The following is a 26,986-nucleotide window of genomic DNA, read 5'->3' as shown; positions in this document are numbered from 1 at the left end:
TCGACAACGATAAAATAATAATAATATAAATTATAATGTAACTTATTAATTGAGTAAACTTTAAAAAGTTTATCTTTTTAGATCTTTCCTTAATCCCATCACTGGCCGTGCGCACAACGCAGCGCATAATGCGTGCATAGACGCAGAGAGGACTGTATGTGTAAGTCTGGGGTGGCGCGGAGCGAAAGGATATGTGGCTTGAAACGTGTTTTAAGAACTGCAAGTCGAAAGAAGGAAAGAAAGAGTATAACTATTGTGTGTGGTTGTGTGGGTGTGTGTATCTATGTGTGCTATAACAAAACACAATCTAAATGAGCCGCGTGTAGCCAGACTAGGACAACAAAGACCCTGGGTGTTGCCTTGCGATCACGCCTGCTTTTTTTTATCCTTTCAAATTTTTTTTCTTTTGGATCCTCCTTGCCGTAATCAATGTACAATCTATTGTCTTATTTTATTTCTTTGTGATATATCTTGCATTCTTCATATTTATTTATAAAATTTATTTGTATTTTTTTATTAATTGATTATACTTTATATATTTATTATATTTATTATACATTATTTATATACTCATATTTTGTTATTTTTTTATACTTATAAAATTTACTTACATTTTTTAATATATATAATAAAAAATATAAGTAAATTTTATTTATCAACATATTTATTGCTTAATTAACCTTGTGTGCAATATGCAATAAAAAAATAATTAATTAAATCGATTAGGCAATTGGGACTCGGCTGAAAATATTGATGTCCAGCTGGCGGTTGGATAATGAGAAATGTTGCCATCATAAACTATCTGGTCGGGATTGCTAATTTGAAAGTAGTGAGTTCTATAAATATGTTGCTAAGCGCTTCGGTTCCGCGTTGCGCCTACCGTCGACTTGATCAGTTCTATTTATTGAAAACGTGTTATCGGCTGGAGCGCCCTGCTCCGAATCGAAAGCAGGAAATGCGAAGCATTAAATCAGTTATACCTTTCAGTGGTATTTATACCAGTTGACGTGTGAAACGATACGCACTTTCTCATCATTTACACACTCGCAATCTCGGAATCTATGCGCAAATAAGTCATGAATTAAATTATGCATAAAAGTGGATAGAATATAAAACGACGAGCTATTCTAGAGAGAATTCGAGATCTATGAAATAAAAAAATCTCAGAAATCTTGCTTTAATTGCTCATCATGAAATTTCTATGTAATTGGCGCATATTCTGTTTTTATATAAATCTGATGATTTATTAAGCATTTCTATTCAAGTATTTTAATAAAAAAAAAATTAGAATTATGTCAAATGTTTTACTAATGTTGAGAATATGTATGAGAAATAATGAATATAATTGCAAAATTTTTCTACAATTTCTACGCGATTATAATTTTCATTACTTCATTATATACTATTATAACGAAAGATTCATTGCTTTTGCAGATGTATCACGTACCTGAGGAATCAGAATGAAGGATCAGAATGCAACTGCGAATTCCAAATCAGGATTCATAGTCACAGAGGAGAAGGAGATGAGCATGATACAATCGAAGATCGATATACCGTTCTGACTTGATCCTTATTGGCTATGCGCCAACAAGTACTCAAGTGCTACGTCTCACCTTAATAGTATAGATTGGCTTTTGCCATTTAACAAGACGTGATATATTCGAAATCACATTAATGTGACTTTGGATATTATAATGTTAAAATTAAATTATGATAAAAACTTGTTTTTAATCTTCGGTCAGCATCATAAGCTATTAATCACAATATATGCCATCCGTACTTGAAATTATTGTTCTCCTTCTCTCTCTCTTTCTTTCTCTCTCTTCTTATAATACATAGATTTCATTGCAGACAGTTAAAAATAATAGTGCAGATATTTATAAAAATGAATATCATATGAGAAGAAAACATATCGAAAGATGACAAGGACAGCATGGCAAAATTTGTAATGATAAATTTATAGTCAATCTTCTCGATTCGTCTACATCATTATTGGTCGTCGCAATCTTTGTTCAACAGACAGTACCATTTGAAACAAGATACGACACGAACGCGATCGAAAGCAATAAGTATTTAATTACTAAAGGCATTAAGATACAACACATTAGACGGATTCTTCGGGGTTCACAGATAGCCAGAGGCTCATGATATATCCGCGATACACTCGCAGCGACCTATTAACAATAATTTTGATGGTGATCTCGTCGGTCCCGAGAGACACGGTTCTCTCGGAATCTTTTCTCAGTAGAAGAAAACGAAGAGAGTAGAGAGCCGGAAAGAAGGAAGGGAACGCTGGTGCAAACCCGTTTGGCCGTTAGCAGTCCCCGACACTAAACCAGACTTGGTCCAGAAGGATCGAGACATGCTCGCGGGCAAAAATCCAGCCGTTTTGCTCCTGCCCACTTGTACACTGACCTATATTCGCTGGAACCGGGTCCGGAGACCTGCCACAGCCACACAGAGACCCACTACCCTGAAGAACTCTTTGCTGGAGACGATGAAAGACTGTCTACCTACGGTTCTTTATCCGCTTTTTATCGATTTCTGCTCGTTCTTTCGTCCATGGTGTTTTTCACACATACGCTTATCACGATTTTTAATTGCTGTAGAACCTTTTCTTACAAAAATATTTTTACTTTTTTTATAGATACATATATTTTTAGTTTTGAGTTATACTATTCATATAATATATTTGACATTTAAATAAATGCTCGATCACCAGTAATAATAAATTGCAAATCATCTTCTCAAAAAATAACTTATTTTATAGACTTAAATTATTGTTTCATATATCTTTCATCACATTTTTATTTTGACGTAACGCTAAGAAATGTGCTATCGGATATTTGTGATCAAGAATCATGCTATTTTTCCTCTTCTTTTTCAATTACATTAAGTATAAAGAATGAACGTTGAAATATCAAGGTATTATTATCTTATAAATTTAGGTATATATGACGATTGGATTATTCTCGCCAGAGAAAGAAACGAGCGTGGGTAGCTCGATACTTAAAAATCTTCGGCACGCTGCTGGTACATGTTTCATTGAAGCTATTATAGGAGTAATAGCTCACTTTTTAGCATGCAGATCGAAAGATATTAATTGCGTGCGGTAGCAGTAACAACGTTCTACTTTCGAGTTATACGTGCGCGCATTGCGCCAATTTGATGTTAATGTTAACGCAACCCTACATCAATCGAAATTTTTCACTGCGGACTTCATTATTATATTCGAGGTAAGTCTTATGAATTACATAACTCGTTAAAAATCTATGCAAAAAATACTTATTTAATTATAATCGTTGCAACAAATTGTAGGCAAATTTGCACGAAAATATCCCTCAAATACAGTACTGTATATCGCCAAATTAATTTTAACACAGTTTGAAAGTTTAAACTTTACAGTTACATTATTTCTGAGATTGTTCTATTTTAATTTTTATATAATGTTTATATTTTATTTTTTATAATTTCACGATATAATGTCTCGTAATGTATGCAAACATATATAAAGTATATATGTTTTAATAAACTTTCTTTTCTCGATACATAAAACTAATGAAAAACATTTCTAAAAATCTATCTAAAAATATTTATTTAATTATAATCGTTGCAACAAATTGTAGGCAAATTTGTACGAAAATATCCCTCAAATACAGTGCAAGACAAAGTGCTATATATCGCCAATTAATTTTGACACAATTGAAAATTTAAACTTTATAGTTATATTATTTCTGAGATTGTTCTATTTTAATATAATGTTATTATATTTTGTATAATGCTATTTTGTAATACTTTATAATGTTTATATTTTATTTACAAGTTTATACTTTCACAATATAATATCTCGTAATGTATGCAAACATATATAAAGTATATGTGTCTTACTAAACTTTCTTTTCTCGATACATAAAAATAATGAAAAATTTCTGATTGTTGTCTGTATACAACAAAGTTGAAAATATCTAACGTAATGAAATATCCAACTTTATAAAGTTTCTAGAGCACGACAGTATCATTAGTAGAAGGGTCATAGATTCGATTTCCGTTCGCTGCAGTACAGTATATATGTCGCATAAACACATTGTCATGTACACATATGTACACCGGCGTGCGCGCGCGTGATACACCGGAAACTTTGACACCGACAATCGAGCGCACGCGCAGGTATAATTACATATTCGGTATGATTTTCTGATGTTACGCACCGCCCTCACTCTCTTTCCCGACTGTGCGATTTTCACTTTCGAATGTGTTTATTGAATCTCGCGCATTAATTGCCAGTCACGGTAATTCAAAAAGACAGCTGATCCAGCTGGTAAGCAATGACGATCGATCGTTTATCGCGCATCCGCGATCTTGTTTAAGTTCACGCATGATTATCACGATTATGCAGTGGTTACATGTTTCAAGTGTAATGCGTGTGCCGGCATTTGCATAATTACAGACATACGATTACGAAGCATGCGGGATTCTTGAATCAGTGTAAGTGAGGGGTTTAATGATAAATGCGCGCAGTGATGGATGCGAACACGCCCGTGCCGTTACCTAACGATATCGATTAAAGGAGGCGCGCGACTCTCGCGAATGGTCACGAGCGAAAGGCGTTACTGCAATTCGACAAGCTGATGCAGCGTAACAACTCAATAAGACGATCGAAGCGACTGGACTCTGACCATCTGATATCGGCATCAATAGAATTTTCTAAACGAGACATTATTAATGAATACATGTGAGCAGTGTGAATATTTTGATTATGAACGTGTAAGTTTCAAATAGTATCATCTCCGGAACATCTGAAATGTAGCATCACACATCTTTAAAAGAATCAAAGAACATGATTTATTAATTAAATATTTAAAAAAAATAAAATTCTTAGCACAAAATTTATTTCAATTCTATCTATGTAGAAAAATGTAGCAATATTACATATATAAAAAGACTGAGCTACAAGTCAAATCTTCCTACAATTTTTGACTAGGACAAATCAAATAGCGAAATAATTGCTCACCATAGTCGAACGATTCAAGCGAACGGCCATGCAATAGTACGATTATATATAATACGAAGATATGCGTATATCAGCGTAATTGCGAACATCAGATTCAACGAGAAAACTCGTTTCACGAGCCACGAAGAAATTAATTAATCTCGCCATGAGGTACGGTTGCTCAAACAAAGACACTCTGAACATTTGGACTCGCGATAAATATGACAGCATCTCTTAAATGCATAATATAAAAGTGAAGTTGTATAATTATGATATATTTATAATTGTTTATATAATATGAGGTAATAAAATTGAACGAATTATTGATCATATTGGAATTTTGATAAAAATTTATAAAAATTAAACGAATAATAATTAGCTTCTATTATATTCGAGCAAATTAATATATTGGAATCGCGTTATCGGGTAGAGAATTGACCCAGTTTTGCATATCGTGAATCATATTCGCTCGCTAAAAAAGCGTCGTCCGAGAGGGCAGATTCCATTTTCCACCTTGTCATCTCCGTCATCATGGGTCCTCGTCCCTCTCATTAGCGAGTCTGACTCTCGAGAAGCGAACAGCGGGAAAGAACGACGATGAATGCAGCTACAAATGAGAAGACATGACAAACGCGGTAGCGAGAACACATCCCATCCTCCTAAAGAATATATCTATAAGAACGCTAAATGAAGAGCGCTGATACCGGTTACCGCGGATGCCAAAGAGAGTCTAAAGTGAGCACTATGATCAAACAAGTCGATCCTTCATTCTCAAAGACAGCCTGGCCGTATCATTTCGTCCTGTGATACATTTGACCTACTTTCGAGCTTAAGAAAAACTACGTGCATGAGCAAGTTCCGTACAAATAAAATTGTTTACGTTGTAAGTAAGACCCATCAACTACTTAAATAGACAAATAGCAGCTATAAAGAATAAGTATCCTATGTTAAATTTATCCAGTCTTGCAATTAATTAAACTCGAATTAAACATATGTATATTTGCTTATAATTTATTTGATTCTATTTATAACTAATTAATTTTTTATATATATTGTTAGTACTTTGATAGCAATTTTTTTCACATAATACAAAGTATCTCACGTTATAAATAAACAACAAATGAATATTAATATAATCACTTCGTATCCAGCATTTTTTAATCGTCGTTTTAATTTCTCTTTCTTTAATTAAAATGAAATTTATAATAAAATTCTATTTTTTATGTTTATCATGCATTCCTACAAGAATTTAAAAATATTATATAGAAAATATGTAGCATATTTGATTTATTAAATATAATAAAACACAAAAGTTTGTTTACGTAAAAAAATAAAATTAACTTACAGGGCCCGAGCGAGTCCGTTTTGATTGTCCGTACGTAAAGCAATCATGATTGAGCACATAAAAGCTTACGATAGTAATATCAATGAGCACGTGTTTCTTTGCGATGAAACGAGTTATAGAACGATTATATGGAATTCCAGAATTAATATGTACGCGCACGTGATAGCGGTATCGCCTAGTCCGCAATAAATAATTATTGCAGATCGTAACGATGATATTAATCAACAGTTAAGTTAATTCAAATTTATTGTTCGATAAGAAGCACGGGGAATATATGGCTGAGGTGAAATCTCCATGTAACAAGATATAGAATTCTAGTATAGATATACTGATGACCTCTCTCTCTCCGGGCGAAGCGCAATATTGTGCAATACAATGTGCACGCAATATTATAAAGAGACTACTACAACGATCCGTCAATGAGAATATCGAGAAATCACATTCTAATAGTATATTCGCAGACAGAGAAATGTTATGTTTTGCATGCATTACCACTCTAACGAGGTTTTTTTCAATCAATGAAGCTGCCGCTCCAGAAAATCAATCTTGTGACTCGAGTTGGCGCATCAAATGCAAATATGGCACACTTTCTTGCATGACACATTGTGATAAAAAATATGCGTAAATAATTACAATGTTTTAAATAAAATGTGAACAATTTTCTATTAATATTTAATTACATTTTCTATTAATATATTAATATTATTCGCGTATATATATTTCTGAATTCTTATATAAAGGTCTGGTTCACGTTAAAGAAAGAATGTACGTGCAAGTACATTATCGCGTTGAAGAACTAATATGCAAAGCAGAAATTGCCTATGATATAAATTTCGATGGGATTTCAAACTCCTGCTGATAGCTAAGTTTGCAACTATTTCTCGTTCATAGCAAAGGGGAGGCTAACGCTATACAAATAACTATTCAAGTTTTAAGTGGACTCATGGGAGCAAGTTTTTAATAGAAACGACCGCATTTTCCTTGCACAACGATGCAGTTACAAGAAACAATACCGGCGAGAAGGAGCCTTAGAGAGACGGACGTTATCACATTATGCAATGTTCTGTTTGGCCGGTAAGACAATAAATAAAATATGTGTTAAAGTCATAATTACTCTGAGCTTATTATGTATTGTATACATTTTGCGCAGAGATTATTACTATAAAATGATACTTTTAATGTTTAATTAAAAAATAATGTCAAATTTAAAAGCATAAATATTAATATCAGAGAGTTTTGACTCTAGCATTTAAAAATATTATTTTAAAAAATTATGTAAACGATACACTTACAATTTGATATATATATATTTGACAAAGATGTTCTATCGTTATTAATCAAGATTGTTTCCTGATGATTCAGATAACACTTTTGCGCGATAGCGATTGAAAATTCTTGTCAAATATTGCATATGCAAATGTGTCGGTTAAAAATTTTTTTAAAAGAATACAATATTATTATTCTTTTTTACAATAAAAGTCGAAGCATGATTTTTGTGATACTAAACATTAGAAAGAATAATCTTACGTGTGACATTTTACGTAGAAAAAAGTTACTTACCGGATTGTTGGTGAGATTCGCCGAGGTAGATGCAACGGTAGGACGATGATCGTATTCTTCCGGATAGTCGTCCCGATAAGTCCTGCCGGGTCCTTCTCGGAGTCCCTGACTGTCCCGGTCGTCCCTGATGTCTCCGAGGGGATCTCGATGGAAGTCCCTGAAATCCCTGAGGTCGCGCAAGTCCCGAAAGTCACCGAGGTAGCCCTCTTGGTAGTCGCGGCTCACGTGGTCCCGTTCACCTCGAAGCTGCCTCGACATCGCCGTCGACTCCTCTTCCTCCGAGTCGGGCAGCAGCTGCTCGACTCCACCGTCACCTCCGTCACCTCCAGCACCACCTCCGCGTTGGGCGGGATGACGCCGGAGGTCACACCTCCATCCTCCACCTACCTCCTCCTCCGCCCGACCGGCGATCTCGCTTCGAGGCAACCGAGCCGTGCTTGTTGCCCTCACAACCGATCTTCCTCTGACCTCCTGCCCCCGTGGCCCCCCGGGGGGCTCCACCACATCACAATCAAAGGCTATCCCTCCCGGAACTCTCACAACCCGACTCTTCCGCGTCCACCGCTCGTTTCCGACTTCGAGTTCCTCCTTGGACCACTTGCGATTCTCGTTTTGAGAGATCCGCGTATCTCCACCGTTACTGTTGCAAGTGCAACGAGGAATGCCGTTGACTTTACGTATTGTTGATGGCGAGGATGGTGCGCTAACTTTGGGAAAGTGAGACGTGCGGTGAGGTTGACACGGTTATCTGCGAACTGACAAGAGAAACAGAAATTCGATTAAGACTGAACACGACATCTCTTTGAATGTATGCTCCCTTTACATCTGTTCATGTCATTGCTGCATAGCGATGCGGGATAATTGTTGTTAATTGTAAAACATATTTCGTTTGAATAGAAAGTATGGAAATCATTTTTTTTATAATAAATTCTTATGGTACATTATATGGTATTTACGCACATTTTTAAGAAATTACACAGTTTGAAAAATATTATTATTTACAAACGCGATACTTTGCAAATTTTAAATATAAAGATGCAATTATGTTGATATTTTCATTATTTTATGATCTTCTTTCATTATTTCATAATGGTAAATTGCATCTATATATTGCTGATAACAGCAAAATATATATTGACATTATTGACCACTACTTCCTTTAACTGCACATATCAATCGATAATTATTTATAAAGTTGTATAAGATAAGATAAAATATGTTTAACACTATGTTTAAAACATAAAGAATATTTAACGGATAGAATAATTAAGAATATTTAATGGAATTTTTTTGAACATAAAATTACATAAATATATAAATTATAAAAATCCGTCATTTATTTTTAATTAAAATTCAATTCTAACTTTTTAATGCATTTCAATTAATAAATAAAAAATTATGCATTTGTTATTTATTTAAAAATTATTATAGACGAAAATAGATACGTTGAATTCAGATTTCAAGTAAAGTTTATTTTAATAGTCTCAATACAATAGTAGCACAAATCATTGCGATAGCATTAAATGTAAATAATCTTCTATTTCTATTTGACTTGCGTATAATGTTATATTTTATATTTCTTGCGTTTCTGCATATTTAAATTATAATAAATTATAATGGAAATTATTTATTACTCTTTCCACAATTTTTTAATCAACTTTAATTAAAGAAATTATTTTTATTTCATCATTGTTGTGTTTAAACAAGCAGAAAATTAAAATTATTCCATTAATTTAGCTACAAGTTAATCGATTATTTAAATAAAATTACTACATAATATTTCAACATACATGATAAAGTATTTCCTCGATTGTATACGATTAGTGACACGTGTGTCGAATTTATTGCCGTTCTTTAGTAATTTAATTAGTAATTAATTAATAATTTAATTAGTAATTTAATATATCGCAATGATCTGTCTCCGCTATTATTTACACGTATTAAAAAAGCTGCCCTATTTTATGATATTGTCCTCGTCCTGTTCGCTTATCGTGAATTCAATTTTGTTGTTTACATGAAAGATAACTCAATTTTGTCGAATCGAGAAGAATTTAACGTTTTATGTGCTTTCTTCGTCGTATCGCACATTATTTACCTGATATTCTTTGAAGTTTGCTTTTTAGAACTATTCCTTTTTCTTCCTAGGATTTGTTTTTATTTGCGAGACTCTATTGATCTCGCGATTCGACCTTTATGGTAAGAATTTCAAAAACGTAAATATTATTCGTAATACTGTGAGTTTATTCGAGCGAAATTCATATTTACAATAAATGTACGTTATCGCTATTCTTGACAATTAAATAAATATAAAATTAAATATAATTCAATTAAATATAAAATTTAATATTAAACGAAATTTAACAAGAATTATAAACTTATTATTTTCTATGAGTCTTATATTTTATATCATTGAATATCGATATATTTTAATATTGTCATATTCGATCAACATAAAATGCTAACACATTTTATGAGAGTCTCTAAAAGTCGAAAAAAACTACAGCTACCGATCGAGAAAATGGCTTTGGAGCTGTTAATCCGAAAGTGCATCTCTCTCTCTCTCTCTCTCTCTCTCTCTCTCTCTCTCTCTCTCTCTCTCTCTCTATCGCGCGGAAGTGCATCTTTCAGAGCAGCCACAGTGTCTCGGATGAATATTAAAGTAGACGTTCTCATAAAGTCCTTGTATTCTGCAATACCGTATTATCATCGTAACGATCGTTACGATGATAACGAGGTCGATTTGCGGCCGTTAAATCGTTGTTAATTAAAAGCGCTATCATCAGAAGGCGTTGTCCCTAGACTGTTGTTATGTGAATGATTGATTTCTCATCAAGGTCAGTTACATAATTAATTAAATTTATATCTCGTTAACAATCTAATCTAACTAATATTTCTCATTTAATTTGCATGTTTGAAACTGTAGAAAAAGTAAAAAAAAATACGAATATGTTTATTCCCACATCGTCTCTTTCTATTTAATTAAATAATTTCTGCGAGAAAAATTTAAAGATATAAAATAAAATTTTCAACGCACAAGCTGTTAATAAAAGATATTGCAAGTGGCATATCCAAGAGAGAGAGAGAAAGAGAAAGAGAGAGAGAGAGAGAGAGAGAGAGAGAGAGAGAAGGCAGTCTTTTCTGAATAATAAAAATTTATCGATATTTTTCTCGAAGTATAAAACAAACAAAAATAAGATAAAAAATAGATCGTGCATAACGTACTATTGATTGCAAACGTGCGTGGTTAACGAGAGGAGAATTTAATGCGTAAGATTCTGTGACAGTTCTCGGGAAGAGAGGGTGGTGACGAAGCTCGTCTAAGGTGGGGTGAGTTGAAGTTAGGTCACGCCGCAGACCGCGAATGTAGGGCTGTGGGTCGCGCCCGGTCGAGCTCAGCTGCGCCGCAACCCGAAGGGGTTGCAGCTCGCCTGTGATCAGACGAGAGCGCCGGCGAACGCGCTCTCCTTCGTTCGCTCTCCGCTGCGTGCACCGGCGAAAAGCGTACGCGCGCGGAAAGCGTCAAGTGGGAAGCGCCGGCGAGCTTGGGATCAGGGGAACGAACGCGGTGTATCGCGACAGATATACGACAGAACATCTCGGCCGGTCGCGCTCGCTCCTCCGCGAAATCTGGACCGGTCGCTCGTCACGAAGGTCGTCGCGACCTTCGTAGGTATATCCGCATCGGTGAAAAATCACTTGTCGACGAAACGAATCGTCTCGAGCGTTAATTCGCGAAAAACTTACAAGATTCTCCTCCGAGCGTCGTGTCCACCGACGTTCTCCAGGGACCGAAGCACACCACTTTCGGAGCTGTCACTTTCGCGCGCGGATATCGTTGCGTCGCGATCGGAACTTGAACGAACTACTCACGAGGAATCGGAGGATTCGCGGACGCGACTAGGGCGAGCGACGCGAGAAAAATTTCGCGTGCAACTTTCGCGATGTAGTGTACGCACTACGTTAAAACGACGGCAATACTCGAGCCGTTCTCGCGACGACTCGCTCGCTCACACCACCCGACTCACACCGTCTCGGCCACCCTCGGCAGGTTACGGCCCCTGTCGTCTTGGCTCGGTTCGCGCAATATGACGTCACGCGCATAGATGAAAACCCCGGCGGTTTGGAATATCGATCGCTTGCGCTGGCGCAGCCGAGACTTCGCGCCGCGACGATGGATAATCGGTGGCAGACGCGGGACACGTGGCTGAAATTCCGAAAGATGACAGTTTTGGGACTTAGAGCTTGCACACAGGTGATTTTCGGTTGTAAACATTGTCGAGTAATTGTGCAATAATTGTGCAATAATTGCGCTCTTCAATCCTTCTGCTTGATAAATTTTTATAAAAATATGATACGATGCGTTTAGGTTATAAAGTATTTTATCGTGATCATTCATATATATATACACACATATACGTATATTAAATCTCGTCTCTATCGCTTGATGATGAGTCATTTAATTATGACATTGCATGAAATTTTATTTGCCGGTGTTTTACTGAAATGACTCTTTAAAACCTCTTTCATAAATGTAATTATCGATAAAAATATTAGAATTTATTCGTAATTTGCACATTTAAAGACATCTGGAATAATAATGCTACTGTTCATTGTATGATTGGCGTTGTATAGACAGTTAAAGCTCTTTCATTCTTAAAATATCCACGTATTGTCGTGTATACCTGTCGATACTCCGATACTTGATTATTCACATATGAAATTCGATTTATCGTAGTATCAACTAATGCTATTATGATGACAGGATGATTTTTTATTAATCCATTTATTCTTTAATTGCGTTTTGAATAAAAAAATCAAAATAATATTAATAAACTTAATTGAGCGATAACGTGAACATTAAGTTTAAGAGTGACTTTATAAATATTGACTCTTATTTATAACTAAATGCAGCAATTATTAGAAATAAAATTAGAAAAGAAATTATATAATTGATCTTTAATTAAACAATGATGTTATTATTATTGCTCGCATAGTTCTGTTTAGAAAATGGGTATTGAAAACATGGTTTCGCTTGAAATTATCATGTTACCTGTCAATGCAAGATTTCTTTGCTCCTTTTATTCTAAAGCTTATGCGACATTATCATCTCTCTCACAGCCCTTTATAAACAGCATACTGAGTATTTCAAAAAACAAATAACAGAGATAAATTACATTTAATATAAATTTAATATTTCTATTAATATTTCTATTATATTTATTATATTTGTTAAAAGAGAAAGAATATTAAAGTAAATGTGTGTGTGTGTTAGAATATATAAATAAATCCATAATTTCAAAATTTACATTAAAATACAATTAATAGAAAATTTTTATATTTGCTGATATCTTACAAGTATTATTAGATTTTAAATGTAGTCATGTTTTTTTTAAAGCTATAAGATATAATTTTTGAATTAATTGCTTTTAATTGCTTTTATTTATCACATACATTATCCAAATACACATCGGAATGTTTACTGATGATTTTGAAACAATATTATCAACATGATTATATTAAAATATATTATATTATGCTATTTAAAAAAAAAAAACACTCATTATAAATATCGTCTTTATCGAGATATTTGACAAGTATTTTCATGAAACTATAAAATAATACGACAAATAAAATCCCAAATTTCTGACTAAATCTTGTTTATATAAAAAATTTATAATTATTAATGCAATATTAATAATTATTACGCGCTATTATTTACTTTACACTATCAAACACTATTTATATTTATAAGATCATTATTAAAACATAATAATTAGAAAGAATAATTCTAAGATGTTAAAAGATGTTACAGTTACAACTAACTCTAGATATAGCACATTGCAGATCTATGTAAACAATGAAGAAATGTTACATGTATAAATATATAATTTAAATGAAAAGAGACAAGAAAGATAAAAATAAAGGATAAATATAATTCTAAATGCATTTGCATAAGCAATTCAGTAATTTTCCTATCAAGATTAATTAATTTTATATGATGTATGTAGATCAAGAAGAAGATAAAGAGCCTGCGAATCATTCCATTGATGCAGTTTCGATTTTACAACCCTATTGTTGTGCAACGTTTGCGAACACTGACATCTATCGGAGGGAAAAGCAAGTGAAATGAAAGAAGTATTTGGCGAAAATGAAATGTAAGTACAGTGCTTTTCCGCGTAAACGCACCACCTTCGTCGTGCGACTTTTTCTATTGCAAGCTTACCGACCTTCAACAATAACGACAATATCTGAGAATAGAGTCGATTCACCACCTTCTGGTAAGCACGTTGTCGTGAATTGCGCCCGGGTGTGTCTTCAGTGCGGATTATCGATTCACGACACTAAGTTAAGGGTAGCAGCGAGAATTGTAACTTAGCGCGTTGCGTAGTGCTGCATGCTGGCGGCTACATGTAGAATGTATATTGTAAAATATTTGATAACAGACTTTTTTTTAAATGAAGATATTCTTTCTATAATTCGATTTACAAATCTTTAACTATATATTTTTATTCTTTGCGTTTCGATATATAAGCTATATCGATGGTTTCCTATCTTGACTAGTCACAGTACAGGGTTAGAAGTAATTCCGAAGAATTCTATGTGAATGGAGAGTTACGATGTAACTACAAGAAGACGGATCAAGGAGAAGATCGGTATTTGTACCTAAATTGAGGAAGATCTGGTACAGGTAGAAAATGCTGTCGGTAACCAATTATTTAACAGTTTGAAGACGAGTTTATAAAAGTAACTTATGCATTAGCAACCTTCTTGTAATTGGTGAAGGCAAGAAAAATCTACCTGCTTTTTTTTATAAACCGTTCCTATATAAAGAAGACGTGCTAAAATAAAACTTAGAATCGTGGATAAAAAGAGAATTATGTGATATTTTTTTAAAAATATCTATTTTTAAGTATGTAATAATTTTATGAATTATAAATACAATTATATTTTTCTATCTTTATTTTATTGATTTATTGAAACAAAGCAATCTGTTAATTTTAGATTTTTTCTTCCTCATATGTGAATGGCATATATGTAATGTTAAAGATTTCTAAGAATTGTATTAAAATGCATATTTAGATTTTAAAAAAACTATTATACTTAATTATTATATAGCATTCTTCTTTAAATTAATTTTATTTCAATTTGCTTACTCAAATTTCTTTTTTATTATTGGAAATAATTTTTAAACTCCTTTGTTTAAATGTTGCTTAGTATGTTCAACTTGAAGTTAAATTGTTTCTTTTTCATATGCTCTTTTCTTTTCTATTTATTTATATTTCCAAGATTAAGAAAAAATCATTTAACTGTCGATTCAACAGAGAAATTATAATAATATATATTACATACTTTATATTTATCAAAATATACCAGAGAAACAGAAAAAATATTTGCCCGTTAGAGAGTTATTAGTCATACATACATATATGTATATGACTAATAACTCTCCAATTTATTTTTAGAATTATTTCAATTGACATTTTATATACATTAGAAAAGCATTCAAGAATAATTAAGCATTATTATATTCAATTCGATTTACAAATCTTTAACTATATATTGCCTGAAGTAAAATTGTCTGCGCAATACCATCTTTTAAATATTTATTAATGCTATTTCTTAATCTCTTTATTTTTGAAACATTATTAGAAATTTTATTATCGACTGTAATAAACTGCAAAGCGCATTTATGGAAAAATAAAATTATGATGAATAATACATTTGCGGCTGCAGAATTTAAATCTGCTTTAAGAACGCGATTGCTAATTGTGAGGGAATATTCTCGTTTTATTGCTATCGATTACTTTCTATTCCGAAACTGTGACACTAAAACCGTTTTTAGAAGCTACGTATTTTCACCATCTCAAAGATAATGTTATAATATTTAAGATCTTCCTGATGAAGATTTTAATCGCCGAAAATCTAGTCACTATGAATTAATTTAATTACGTCTATAGAAAGAAAATATTACAGAAAACTTATACTAGCACTTTTTATGTTTTATCAACTCAATCTATTTTTTTTTTTCGTGGAATAAAAACATCTCAATTAAATAATATATCTGTGTAATTTTTGTTCAAAACGTTTTCCGGTTGATTTTTATAATTGAAATCATATATCAACATATATCGTTTCTAATAAATAATATTTTCTCATTTATCGAATATATTGCGATTGTAATTTTACACTTCGAAATTGATGTTAGGATTAATAGGATTAAAGACATGTGGGAGGAAAATATGCGAGACGTCAGACAAGTAAAAACAGTATGTATCTCAACAAACTGCCAACATTGCCGACTTCCGCGCATACCTTTGCTCCGAAAATCATTCTCGCGCTAAAACCCCATACCGGAAGATGTATTTAAAGTATGCTCTCGCGCGTCGTTTCAGTATGTCGTATCAGTCATCATTCTCGCGGCTATGTAAGGTGGCAATGTTACATATCTCTCTCTTTCTCCTTTGCGTCTTTATTGACATTCTCTCTCTCTCTTTCTCTTTTTTCCTCTTCCTCCCCCTTTTCTCCTCCCTCTTCTTCACCCTCTCCCTCTTTATACCCTCTCCCTCGTTATGTACCCTCTCCCTCTCTTTCTCCAGATTCAGTAGAGTATGGAATACGCGCATACTTGGAGGGGACGCGACAGTAGATGGTAGGAGAACTATAAAGGCCTCCGTACCGGCATGACCCGACGTAGAGTGGTGTGTGTACCCGGTTAGTGAATAGGTAGTGAAATATTCGATGTGGGATACAGCCACAATAAACTAGAGAGAGCGCTCGTATAGAGGCATCTGCAAACAGGAGAGGGGATTGCTGCCAAAAGCGTACCAATAATTCGCCGGACCGCCCCTTGGTTAAATCAGTTTCGTTCCTAGTTCGCGGTGTTCGACATCAGCCGGAGGAGAGAGAGACAATAGTGTGTGCGCGTTTTATTTATTTACGTACTCGCCTCCGGTTGGTCTTCCGTAAACTTTCGCTTCGCGAGAGCGGGGCGATGCGCGCGTTTTGAAACAATTCATTGATCTTTTGCACCTAGCGCGTCGCGCGTGGTTTCGCGATTCGTACGTCGCGCCTCTGAGGCGACACGCGACGTATGTCGTCGCGCGCGCGAGAGAAAGGGAGAAAGAGAGAAAGGGGAGCTTTACAGTGTCGAGCGAAAATAAGCGTTAATAAGCAAGAAAATGAAGAGGAACGCAGTGCTTTATCAGTAGCTTCGCGACGCTTTGCCATTCGGCCAATCGTTCAGTTGGTGTCAGTTCTTAATCACGCACGAGCCACCGGGACCTCGTCAGCCGGTTTTCACACATCATTCGAACTCTAAGCCGAGGAATCTCTCTTTTTATTTTCGTTTCCTAAGTGGAATTACAAGGGAAGACGCAAACAGTGTAGGTAACTATCGTTATATATTAATTTTTGCGGCGAATCGAAGGAAAACGTGCGAGTAAACATCAGTCGAGTGAAGGCATTTGTCATATCCTTTTATTAACTTTTTTTTATTCATCTCTAATCGTTTTTGATTAGTGTTGAATGCGCGCTTTGATGGATGCTTCTTGATTCGGTGTGAAAATCTTTTTCCAATCATTCTTCAACATCGAAATCGTATAGCGTCATGCTCTTTTTCCTCACTAATCGTTGTAAAATATAAAGTCTACCCATACAAATTTATAAAAATGCAATGATTCACACATATAAACACGTACATGTATACATACACACATCCACACATACACACACGCACACATACACACACATGGACATGTGCACATACGTGTTTATAAAAGATTATTTGGAGAAAATGATGAGCGTTAAAAAGCTACGCTCTTATACACAGTTCTAATTATTAACGAGTTATTACTGCAATACTAATTAAGTTTAATCACAAGGCCGCTCGTTCGTTAAAGTTAATTGTGCGATCGACCACGGCCCACGCTATTAATTGTGCCGTTCTGTTCATTGCATGATGTGCGCGCTTTTATAGTAGAGCTTACGTGTTTGACGTGACTTTGATATACGTGCAAAATTATACGATTCCTTACAACAGTTTTCATTTATCTAGCGAATTTTTTTTTGAAATATTAAATAAACTAGAAATATCTCATTCATATGTCGCGTCATAATTTTAAGTGAAATTCAACTTGTAGAGTCGACGTTCACGTATCACGATACATCTTATTTGTATCGAATATTATGCCCGATATCAGACAAATAGATTTATTATGTTATGGAATTATATATACGATTTCGTTGTAGAATAAATATTCTTTCGCAATATATTTCTATTGGAATTCGTCGAAGCTGCTAACGTGGAACGTACACAAGTTTTTCTCGATTTAACACGAAGTCTCATTGCAGGAATTTATTTTTGTGTACATTCTTTTTTATGAAACGTGTATGAGCGTTTCCATGAAATATTTACGAGCGTTTTCAGCACAATTAGGTAAATGCGAAAATTATAAAACATATGGCATTTTGTGTTTATCCTATTTCTTAATATTCAAAATAATTGTTAAGGACACATTATTTAATATTAGAAAACCAATAGCCATCGGTTCTTTTATGAAATGCTTGTAAGGAGCACAACAACAAAAATATTTTTCCATTTCGCAAGATATTTTGTCTGATATCTGTATACTATTTTATTAATCGATTACAAGAAAACATTATTAAAATTTATAATTATTTTTAATGCGTTAAAACATAAAAAACACAAATAATCTAATCATTTCTTAGAAGAGATTCTGAGAAAATATTACCGAATAATTGATAGAACGAAAAATAGTTCACGTTAATTCGCATTAATTTCAAATATTTGCAGAAATAAGTACATTATTGTGACTTTGATAATGTTTATTTGTGTATTGATAATCGGCATGATAAATTGTACTGTATGAAGTGGCTGCAAATTCTTTTGTCTCATTTTGTCATTGTAATTTTACATTTTTTATCACCGTTTTATACGATTGAACGATTTTTACATTTAAAGTTTATTTACATTACAATATTGCAATTCCCTACAATTTTTCTTTTTCACAATTTTATCCGATTATTTTTAATATTCAACTGTTAAAATGATTGCCTTCTCACATTGATAATCATTTCATTATCTTTCAACGATTACAATAGCGATTATGCTTATCAAAATTTAATTTATTTTGTTTAGAAGTAATAAAAGTAATTTAAAAACTTTTTTATCTATAACTTTTTATTTGAAAAGTATTTGTTAAAATATACATATATATGTATATATGTGTATATATATATATATATATATGTATATCAAATTTATATATTATTTGTATATTATTCTTATAGATAGTATTTCATTGGAATGAGATATTAATTATTATGAAAATAAATAATGATAACAGTTAAATGTGAAATAAACAAAGTATATATGTTATATAAAATTTACAGAGGAAAAATATTATATTCTAATAATATATTAAATATTATCAGTGCATATTGCTCAAAATATTTATTAAATATATTAAATTTAATATATTCTCAGGTGGATTTATGACCATTTCAGTCGCATATGTATGTAGAACCATAAAGGATGCCGATATTGAATAATCTTTTAGAACGGTTACCATCTTTTCTGTAAATAACCATGAAGAAATTCCACCAGCATTATTGACAGTCACAGAGATATGTTTTTAACTCTAAGTCCAAATTTTTTTAGTGTACCTACTGTTTCTTTTATAGAGCTAGAAGAATTGAAAACAATTCTTAAAAATTTAGTTTTGGGAAATCTATTGACAAATGGTAGGCGTTCTCTAAGGTACAAATGCTGTTGACCAATCACAGCAATTTCTGTAAAGAATACATTACATTTTTTTAGAAAAATGGTTGCCATTCGTCAATGAATAAGATGTTTACGTATCCCAGAGTGATTAAATCGTAAAATCAACATTTGAAAACGCCATGTACTGTATATTTTACTTTAAAAAAATCTATGGGTTTATAATCTTCATTTTTATTAGTAATTGCCGCCCAGTATCGAAAAAATATAAATAAAAAATTAGTCATACAAAGTTTCAAGAAAGAATCAAATATGAAATGTTGCTTATTCATTTTATTATTTCTTTTCTGATAAACTAAAATTTCTAATAATTCAATAATTAACAAAAGAAAAAGAATATGTTTCGTGCCAATCAATACGAGCTTTAGTTTTGAGATACTTCAATAATTGCTTCTATAATTGAAGTACTCCAATAAGCCACGTGGTGATACAGATGGTTAAAGCGATTTTTATTATTTATGATCAAAGCTTTTATGTATAATTAATTTTTTTATGTATAATTTTTTTATGTACAATTAATTTTCGTTTATTTATTAATCCTTTGCACGCGTGTCTGTAGACAAAAGCTCAAACACATTCAAACTCAGACAGTCCTGTTCGCAAGGGGTTGAATGTTTTATTGTTTGCAATAATATTAATTTTTAATTAATTTTTTCTTTTGCTCTCGCACGGAAACTGAGATAACATTATAGTCAATGAAATCATAAAATAGAATTTTAGTCGGATATGGTTGCGAGACATAACAGGCACGCATTCGTCGTGTTGCGTGCGACGCGTGTGATCAATAAATCGGTCTGTGCAGCACAAATACAACGATAGTTATGTATGTGTTCACATGCATATGTGAATATACGTATAGACACTTACATACTCACGTGAATCCCTAGTCTAACTGAAGATCTTCAGACGCACTGTCTCATGATACATTATAGTATATATATCATATGCTTTTAACATCTTGATTTTTATTATGAAAAGATATAACGTGTTATATTTAATATTTTTATTTAATATCTTTAAGTGCAAATTTTTTTAAATATTATTTAATAATTTTCATCAATATTAGAAAATTGTTAAAAGTTAATGCATAATATATGTGTACATCATGTACATTTATATATTAAAGCTAATGTGATAATTATGTGGATATTTTATCCAATTTCATTTAATAAAATAATAATTATAGTAGTTGATAGAATTTGTTAAATTGAAGTAGACGAGACAAAACAAAAAATGATTTGCATCTCAAAAAAAATAGAATAATTTTATATAAAAGTATGTTTTTTTCAGACAATCAGAGAAGTATTAATTAAAGGATATATATGAGAGAATTTTATTTAAAATCTGATTCATCCTCCACAATCTCACTCACACTTGCTGTCATTCTATGTAATTAATTACTTGCCTTTCTATGTCGACACGTCAGTCAAAATATACTAAAATTTCACATCAAAATGACAGTTGTTATCAATCATGCGTTTAACGGAAATCATGGATGGATATGATTCAAAAATTTCGAGAATTTATTGATCATCTATTTTGCATGTGATCTTTACACATACGTGACATTTTAATTGATACATAAGCAACTTTTTATAGAGTAGATTCGATTAATATGATTTCCACATATAATTTATGAGAATTGCATTGCGACATTTTCATTTCAGACGTGTTTCCGTACATCGACGAGAGAACAGCTGCAGCTGTATTACTATTATTACTCATGATAATAATAGTAGGTTATACTCGCTTTATACGCAAATTGCGTGCGCAAACAAAACAAGGTTTTCTAGAACTGGGTTGTTCTTCTCTTATAACTTACATTATTGTACGCACATTATATGCTAAAATTGTTTCTTACGCAATATTGTGTTTTTTATCAATATATATCAAATATGAGATATAATAATATAAGATATAATATATAATTCTTTTATTATTAGAAAAAGGTATTACTTTGTCTAATTACTCGATGAATAACTCATTTTTTTCTTTTCGACTTAATAAATATTTAGCTCAAATATGCTTATCTCTTGATTGTTTGAATTATTTGTTTTTGCATCAGACATCTCTGCATCTTACATGTTTATTTTTTTCATAAAAGAAACTCTTTGAGAAAAAAAAAGAGAGAGAGAAGAGGAAAAGAAAGAAATAGATATAATCTGTTTACAATTTTTATAGAAATAAGAAGCAAATAAGACGATATGTTTAAATTACTACCAAAAAGAATTTTAGCTAGAAAAAATTTACTAATTTTAAATCTGACACCCACACACACACACACACACATACAAATACATTATTCAGTCCTGGTAATTCGATGCGAATTGTAATGATATATTGTCTAGTTTCAACTATTTGCGTATCAGTTACGCCATACTTTACACGTGCGGTTAGGTCAATTGCGAGGGTTACATTCTTCAACAAGCCTTACATTCTTCTAAGTTATATCAATATTAATGTTTATAGTCATATTGATACTTTTATTACTTATGCATTCGTGAACGAACTGCTGATCTTCAATATGGAAAATGGCGTACCGATAATCGCAAAAACCAGTCGCACTAGAATTATGCCGATTTATATACGTGCTCGGATAAGCGAGTGAGCGATTCTCTCTCTCTTTCTTTCTCTTTTCCATTCTCTATTACAACGTTTGCCGCCACCGCCGCCGATTAATCTGTCCGGAATGAAATTCGTGGGAGTAATCGGGATTTCTAAATGTAATAATGAGAAACGCAGCATCATTCCGCATCATAGACACATGGGAGCTCCACCGCATTCACTTTCTCTTCGTCTCTATCATCCCACGGGCTTCCCGTCGTGTTTTTGATAAATTCGATACGAGGCTTCCTGGGCATGAAAGAGAAGGAGGGAGAGAAAGAAAAGTGAGAGAGCAGGAGAAAGAGAGAGAATCGGAGAGCGAGAGAGAGAAAGAGAACCCACGGCCTGTCCGACGCGTAATTAATGTACGCACGTGCATTATCCGGTAATGCATGCGCGCATATCGGGGAGTCAAACGGATCGACCTGAGTTTTATAGCAATGTAGTCTCGCATTTACGTCCGACCTCGTTCGTTAAAAATAGACACTTTCCCGGACTTGATCAGCATGGTATCTATTATCACGTGCGTGACTATTTATTTATTCTATCGTTTTGCTTTGGAATACTTCAGTTGTTTTTTAAACGCGACACGGATTTGTTGATCACCAAGTACGTTTACGTTACGCTTAAAGAGGATATCCTACAGAACGAGAGTTACAACGTTACAGAGACACGTATTTTAAAGGATACGAAATTTTGTCACAATTTCAGATTCGAATTAACAAAATTTATTTCATCGATTTAATTTCAGTCTGCATTTACGGTATCAGTTTTAATATTGTTTGATAGCATATAATATATATTTTTAGACAATTACAAGGCTATACATAATGTTTTTCGTAATTTATTTAGAATATAATAATATATTGTAGTATTTACAATTTTTAAACAATCTTTATTACAATCTTTATTTAAAAAGAATATTGCTTTACTATTTTTTTGCATAAATTCATGCGTTATTAAAAATTTAACAAAAATTATGATGATACTAGTTAACAACTGAAATTCCTCGTTCTGTCTTCGTACATGGGCGACCCATGGTTATTTGATCGATACGAACCCTCTATGCTTTTCACGGTGTACATGGCTACCCTTTTATTAATGACTGACTCACAGTCGCGATAAGCTGATAGTCATGACCGAATGTTCGTTATGTAGAAGGGAATAATCATTCTTTGAGATTACGTTCTCTCGTACAGTTGTGTGCAGGAAGAATAACGGAAATATTAAGAAAATTCAGAAGTAATTTAAAAAATATAGCATTGTTTTGAAAAATAAATTACAGCTAATAATTTATTGATGAAATATATTTACCTAGAAATTGAAAAAATTTTACGTGCTCAATAATAATAATTATATTATTGTGATTGGAGTTGTAAATAACATGAATTCAATAAAAATAGATAGAAAGAGACAGAAAAAGGAAAGGAGAAAAAAAAACTGAAAGATAATAATATTTTATAGCAACTTTTAGTCAAATAAATCATTTGAATGATTAAAATGTAGTCTAACTACACAAGACTTTTGCAATATCGAGTAAATCTAGCAAATCCAGTTTCTAATAAACTTTTTTTTTAATATACGTGTTTGTGATTATTTGTTCTTTGATGATACTGGATTCTTTTATCGATATAAGTAATGCCATGTTAGTTTATTTTTCACATATCGCGTGATGAATTGTTTTTTAACGTACCTATATGTGTAAAGAGATTATGCGTAATTTCGTGCTTTTGTAATATTCGTATAAATTTAAAAATGAATTTAAAAATTTAAAAATGAGTTACAAAGACATTACGTGATATTGTTTAGTATAAATAATGATGAAGTATAGCAATAAAAACTACGTTCTTTACATATGTAATTACATTAAAAAAACAATATATCGCGCGATATGCGAAAAACAAACCAACGTGGCATTACTAATATTGATGAAAGTTAAGTCAGACAATTTATAATCTAATAATAATATTTTTTTTAATAATATATTAATCAAAACGAGAGCGTTTGACGATTTGAAACGCGTGTATTCATTATCCGTCGCATTGCTTTATCTACAGATTATCGATGAACGTACACACAATTTAATCCCATTGTTATCAAAAGTGTATGGTCAGAAAATGAGGAACAAATCATCGAAATTATTTCTTTGAATCTTTGATATGAAGATTGCGTCTTCTCGAAATTTCTTTTATCTATCATAATTGAGCACGTGTTTTAAGTGTTGTTGCATTTTTGTATTATCTCAATTATCATATGATTCGAATGAACTTTTCAAATTAATTTTGTTAAAATAATTCCTACTTGATATTTTAATAACAATTTTTTTTAATTTTCCCATTGAACAGATAATATATTTGTCAATTACCAAGTATAATTGTTCAAATGTAATTCTGTTGAATATCAAATGACGAAAGCAGCGAATTTAGTTACTCTAAACTGTAGGAGCTTTATATATCGTTTCTGATAAGATATCGATTTTATCATTTGCATGATTTAATTACGCGGCAAATGTAATTTAGTAACTTCCTTGTTTGGAATTTATTTAATAATATTTAATAATATTTAATAATATCTATTTAATAATAGTAAAAAATAAAGTTATATAATATTTATTAAATGTATTTATTAATTATTGGCATTATAAAAGTTTGAATTAATTTTGAAAAATTTATTTATTGAACATCAAATCGACATAAATAATGATTTGCATTGATTATTAATGTTATCCAAATAATAATTTTTTTAATGATAATCAGCTGATTAATTTTTATTACTTTACTCGCGAGAGAAAAGAGAGAGAGAGGGAGAGCAGGATAAAATGTTGAATTATTATATCGAATTAATATATATCGATCTCTAAATAAAGTGCCATAAATAAATCGCTATAATAATTTATTATTCGAAATCACGAAACGTTATAGCTAAAAAAAAGTTTTAACAAAATCACATCAATTTATTAGTTTAACTTGTCTCTAACATAATCGTTTGCTACATTATATTTGCATACATAAATTATTTAAATATCCAATTTAACTCTTGATATTATTAATATACCAGAGCATCTCGTTGAAATTTTGCGTAACGTCCATCAATCGTATCATTGTAATGCAAATTACGGCTGGCCTAAACAAGATAATTAAGATAAGAGAAAGCGCGTGGTGGGGAACATCGCGGCGCGTTACATGACGCCCAGCGTCGGCAAAAACATTGCAAATTAACCGAATTATGGAAGCGACGCGTTTGCTAATGATTTATGCGCGACAATGCGCCGGTAATTGCCACCGTGCGCGAACACGCGGTCTTTGTATGTGTGTCCAGCGATTAATTAATGAATCGACGGGTACGAGATTGCGGCCGCGAGATGATGTACATACATTCGTCACGGTCCGATGGTGGGAACGATGATGGGGAGGTGGTGGTGGTGATGGCGGTGGGAGGAGAGGGGGGGAGGGGTAGTAGGAGGAAGGGGAGGGCAATTGTCGGTGGGCAAACTTTGCCGGTGATATATGCCGAGCCGTTGTTGAGGGACTGCCGGATATCGAACTATAATCTGGCGTAAGTGGTGGAAGGGATGTGATAGCGTTGCGTGATTTGCAGCGGCAGGCATTATTTGAGTGATTTAATTGCAACCATTGAATTAGCAAATGCCAATATTGTTTATAATCGTGAGATAAATCGATAGACCCATATTGGAATTGCAGCACGCGAACTAACGTTGGAATTAGAATTTCATCGATTATACTTTTCATAATAGTATTCATCGAAGAGTATTAACATAAAAGGGATGAAATAGGGTTTAAAAATAGATTTTGACAATTTTGCGAACTCTTTTCTCTAGTGTTGGAAGCTCATTAATATTATCAAAACTGGAATGGTTGATCTTTTTTTTCACCAAATTATTTCATTTCCTTGTTTCCTTTGTTCGTGTTTGTCTTTCTGTTGCTTTTATTCTCAGTTTTATAACAAAGTACTTTTATTTAATTAACATAAAATAGGATAATTATGAGTACAGTGTTTTTAATTTTCATTTGATTGTGTTTTTCTCTTGGAAATATTGGTCTTTTTCATATATATGTAAAAAATGTATCTATTCGTTATTCATAAAACTTGAAATTATTTATTAGAGTTAAGCATTTTATAGATTTTCATTAAAAATTAAAATATTTTATACTTTATATATTATTTTAACGTATTTATATATAGTGTATGATCAATCTTCCGTAGATTCCGTTGATTACTCTTTTATTTTTTTTTTATGATAATTTTTTTTTATACAATTGGCTCTTAATCACTAATATAGCCAAACTGTTTTTTCATTATTCACATTTGCTCCATGATTGCTTGATTACATTGCTTGATTATTTTCTTTTGTGCAAGAAGAGAAATGGTAACAAATAGAGAATCAGGGAATAACCAATACATAATCACATGATTATGGAGATGATTAGCGAAAAAGCCTTTCAACTGTGTTATTATTAGCAATCCATAATATTTCTCTCATTTCTCATTTTAATGTTTTTCAAAAAAAACAATTAATTAAAAATTCTCATTTAAGTATAAATGATTGTACTAATTTGAATTGAAACAATATTATAATTTTAATAATTTATAGGTTGAAATATCAAAGAATATTTCTGAATTATTTTATGAATAATTTTTAATATGCCAAAAAACATTATGCTGTTGT

General features: G+C 32.3%; 2 protein-coding genes across 22 annotated transcripts in view; one reads left to right on the top strand and one right to left on the bottom strand.

Annotated features, from left to right (window-relative positions):
* Window positions 1-11,882, bottom strand: part of LOC105255587 (voltage-dependent L-type calcium channel subunit beta-2) — an 85,000-nt gene extending 73,118 nt beyond the window's left edge. For all 9 annotated transcript variants that reach the window (XM_025412740.1, XM_025412748.1, XM_025412741.1 and 6 more), the window contains exons 1-2: window positions 11,640-11,882; window positions 7,896-8,650 (exon numbers count right to left, since the gene is read on the bottom strand). In XM_025412740.1, the coding sequence (XP_025268525.1) occupies window positions 7,896-8,153 (258 nt within the window). In that variant the 5' untranslated portion in view covers window positions 8,154-8,650; window positions 11,640-11,882. The remainder of the gene's footprint in view (window positions 1-7,895; window positions 8,651-11,639) is intronic.
* A 4,671-nt stretch (window positions 11,883-16,553) lies between these two features.
* LOC105255589 (protein abrupt) overlaps window positions 16,554-26,986 on the top strand; it is an 87,570-nt gene continuing 77,137 nt past the window's right edge. For 4 of the 13 annotated variants that reach the window (XM_020028885.2, XM_020028887.2, XM_020028886.2 and 1 more), the window contains exon 1: window positions 16,570-17,282. The gene's annotated coding sequence lies outside the window, so the exon portion shown is untranslated. Of the gene's footprint in view, window positions 17,283-26,986 lie in introns of all 13 variants that reach the window. The other 9 variants (XM_011264952.3, XM_011264953.3, XR_002192755.2 and 6 more) reach the window with 7 other exon arrangements.

The sequence above is a fragment of the Camponotus floridanus genome, unplaced genomic scaffold, assembly GCF_003227725.1.
Source record: "Camponotus floridanus strain SB8 unplaced genomic scaffold, Cflo_v7.5 scaffold11, whole genome shotgun sequence".
Classification (NCBI taxonomy): Eukaryota; Metazoa; Arthropoda; class Insecta; order Hymenoptera; family Formicidae; genus Camponotus; species Camponotus floridanus.
This window is presented reverse-complemented; position numbering and strand designations above follow the sequence as displayed.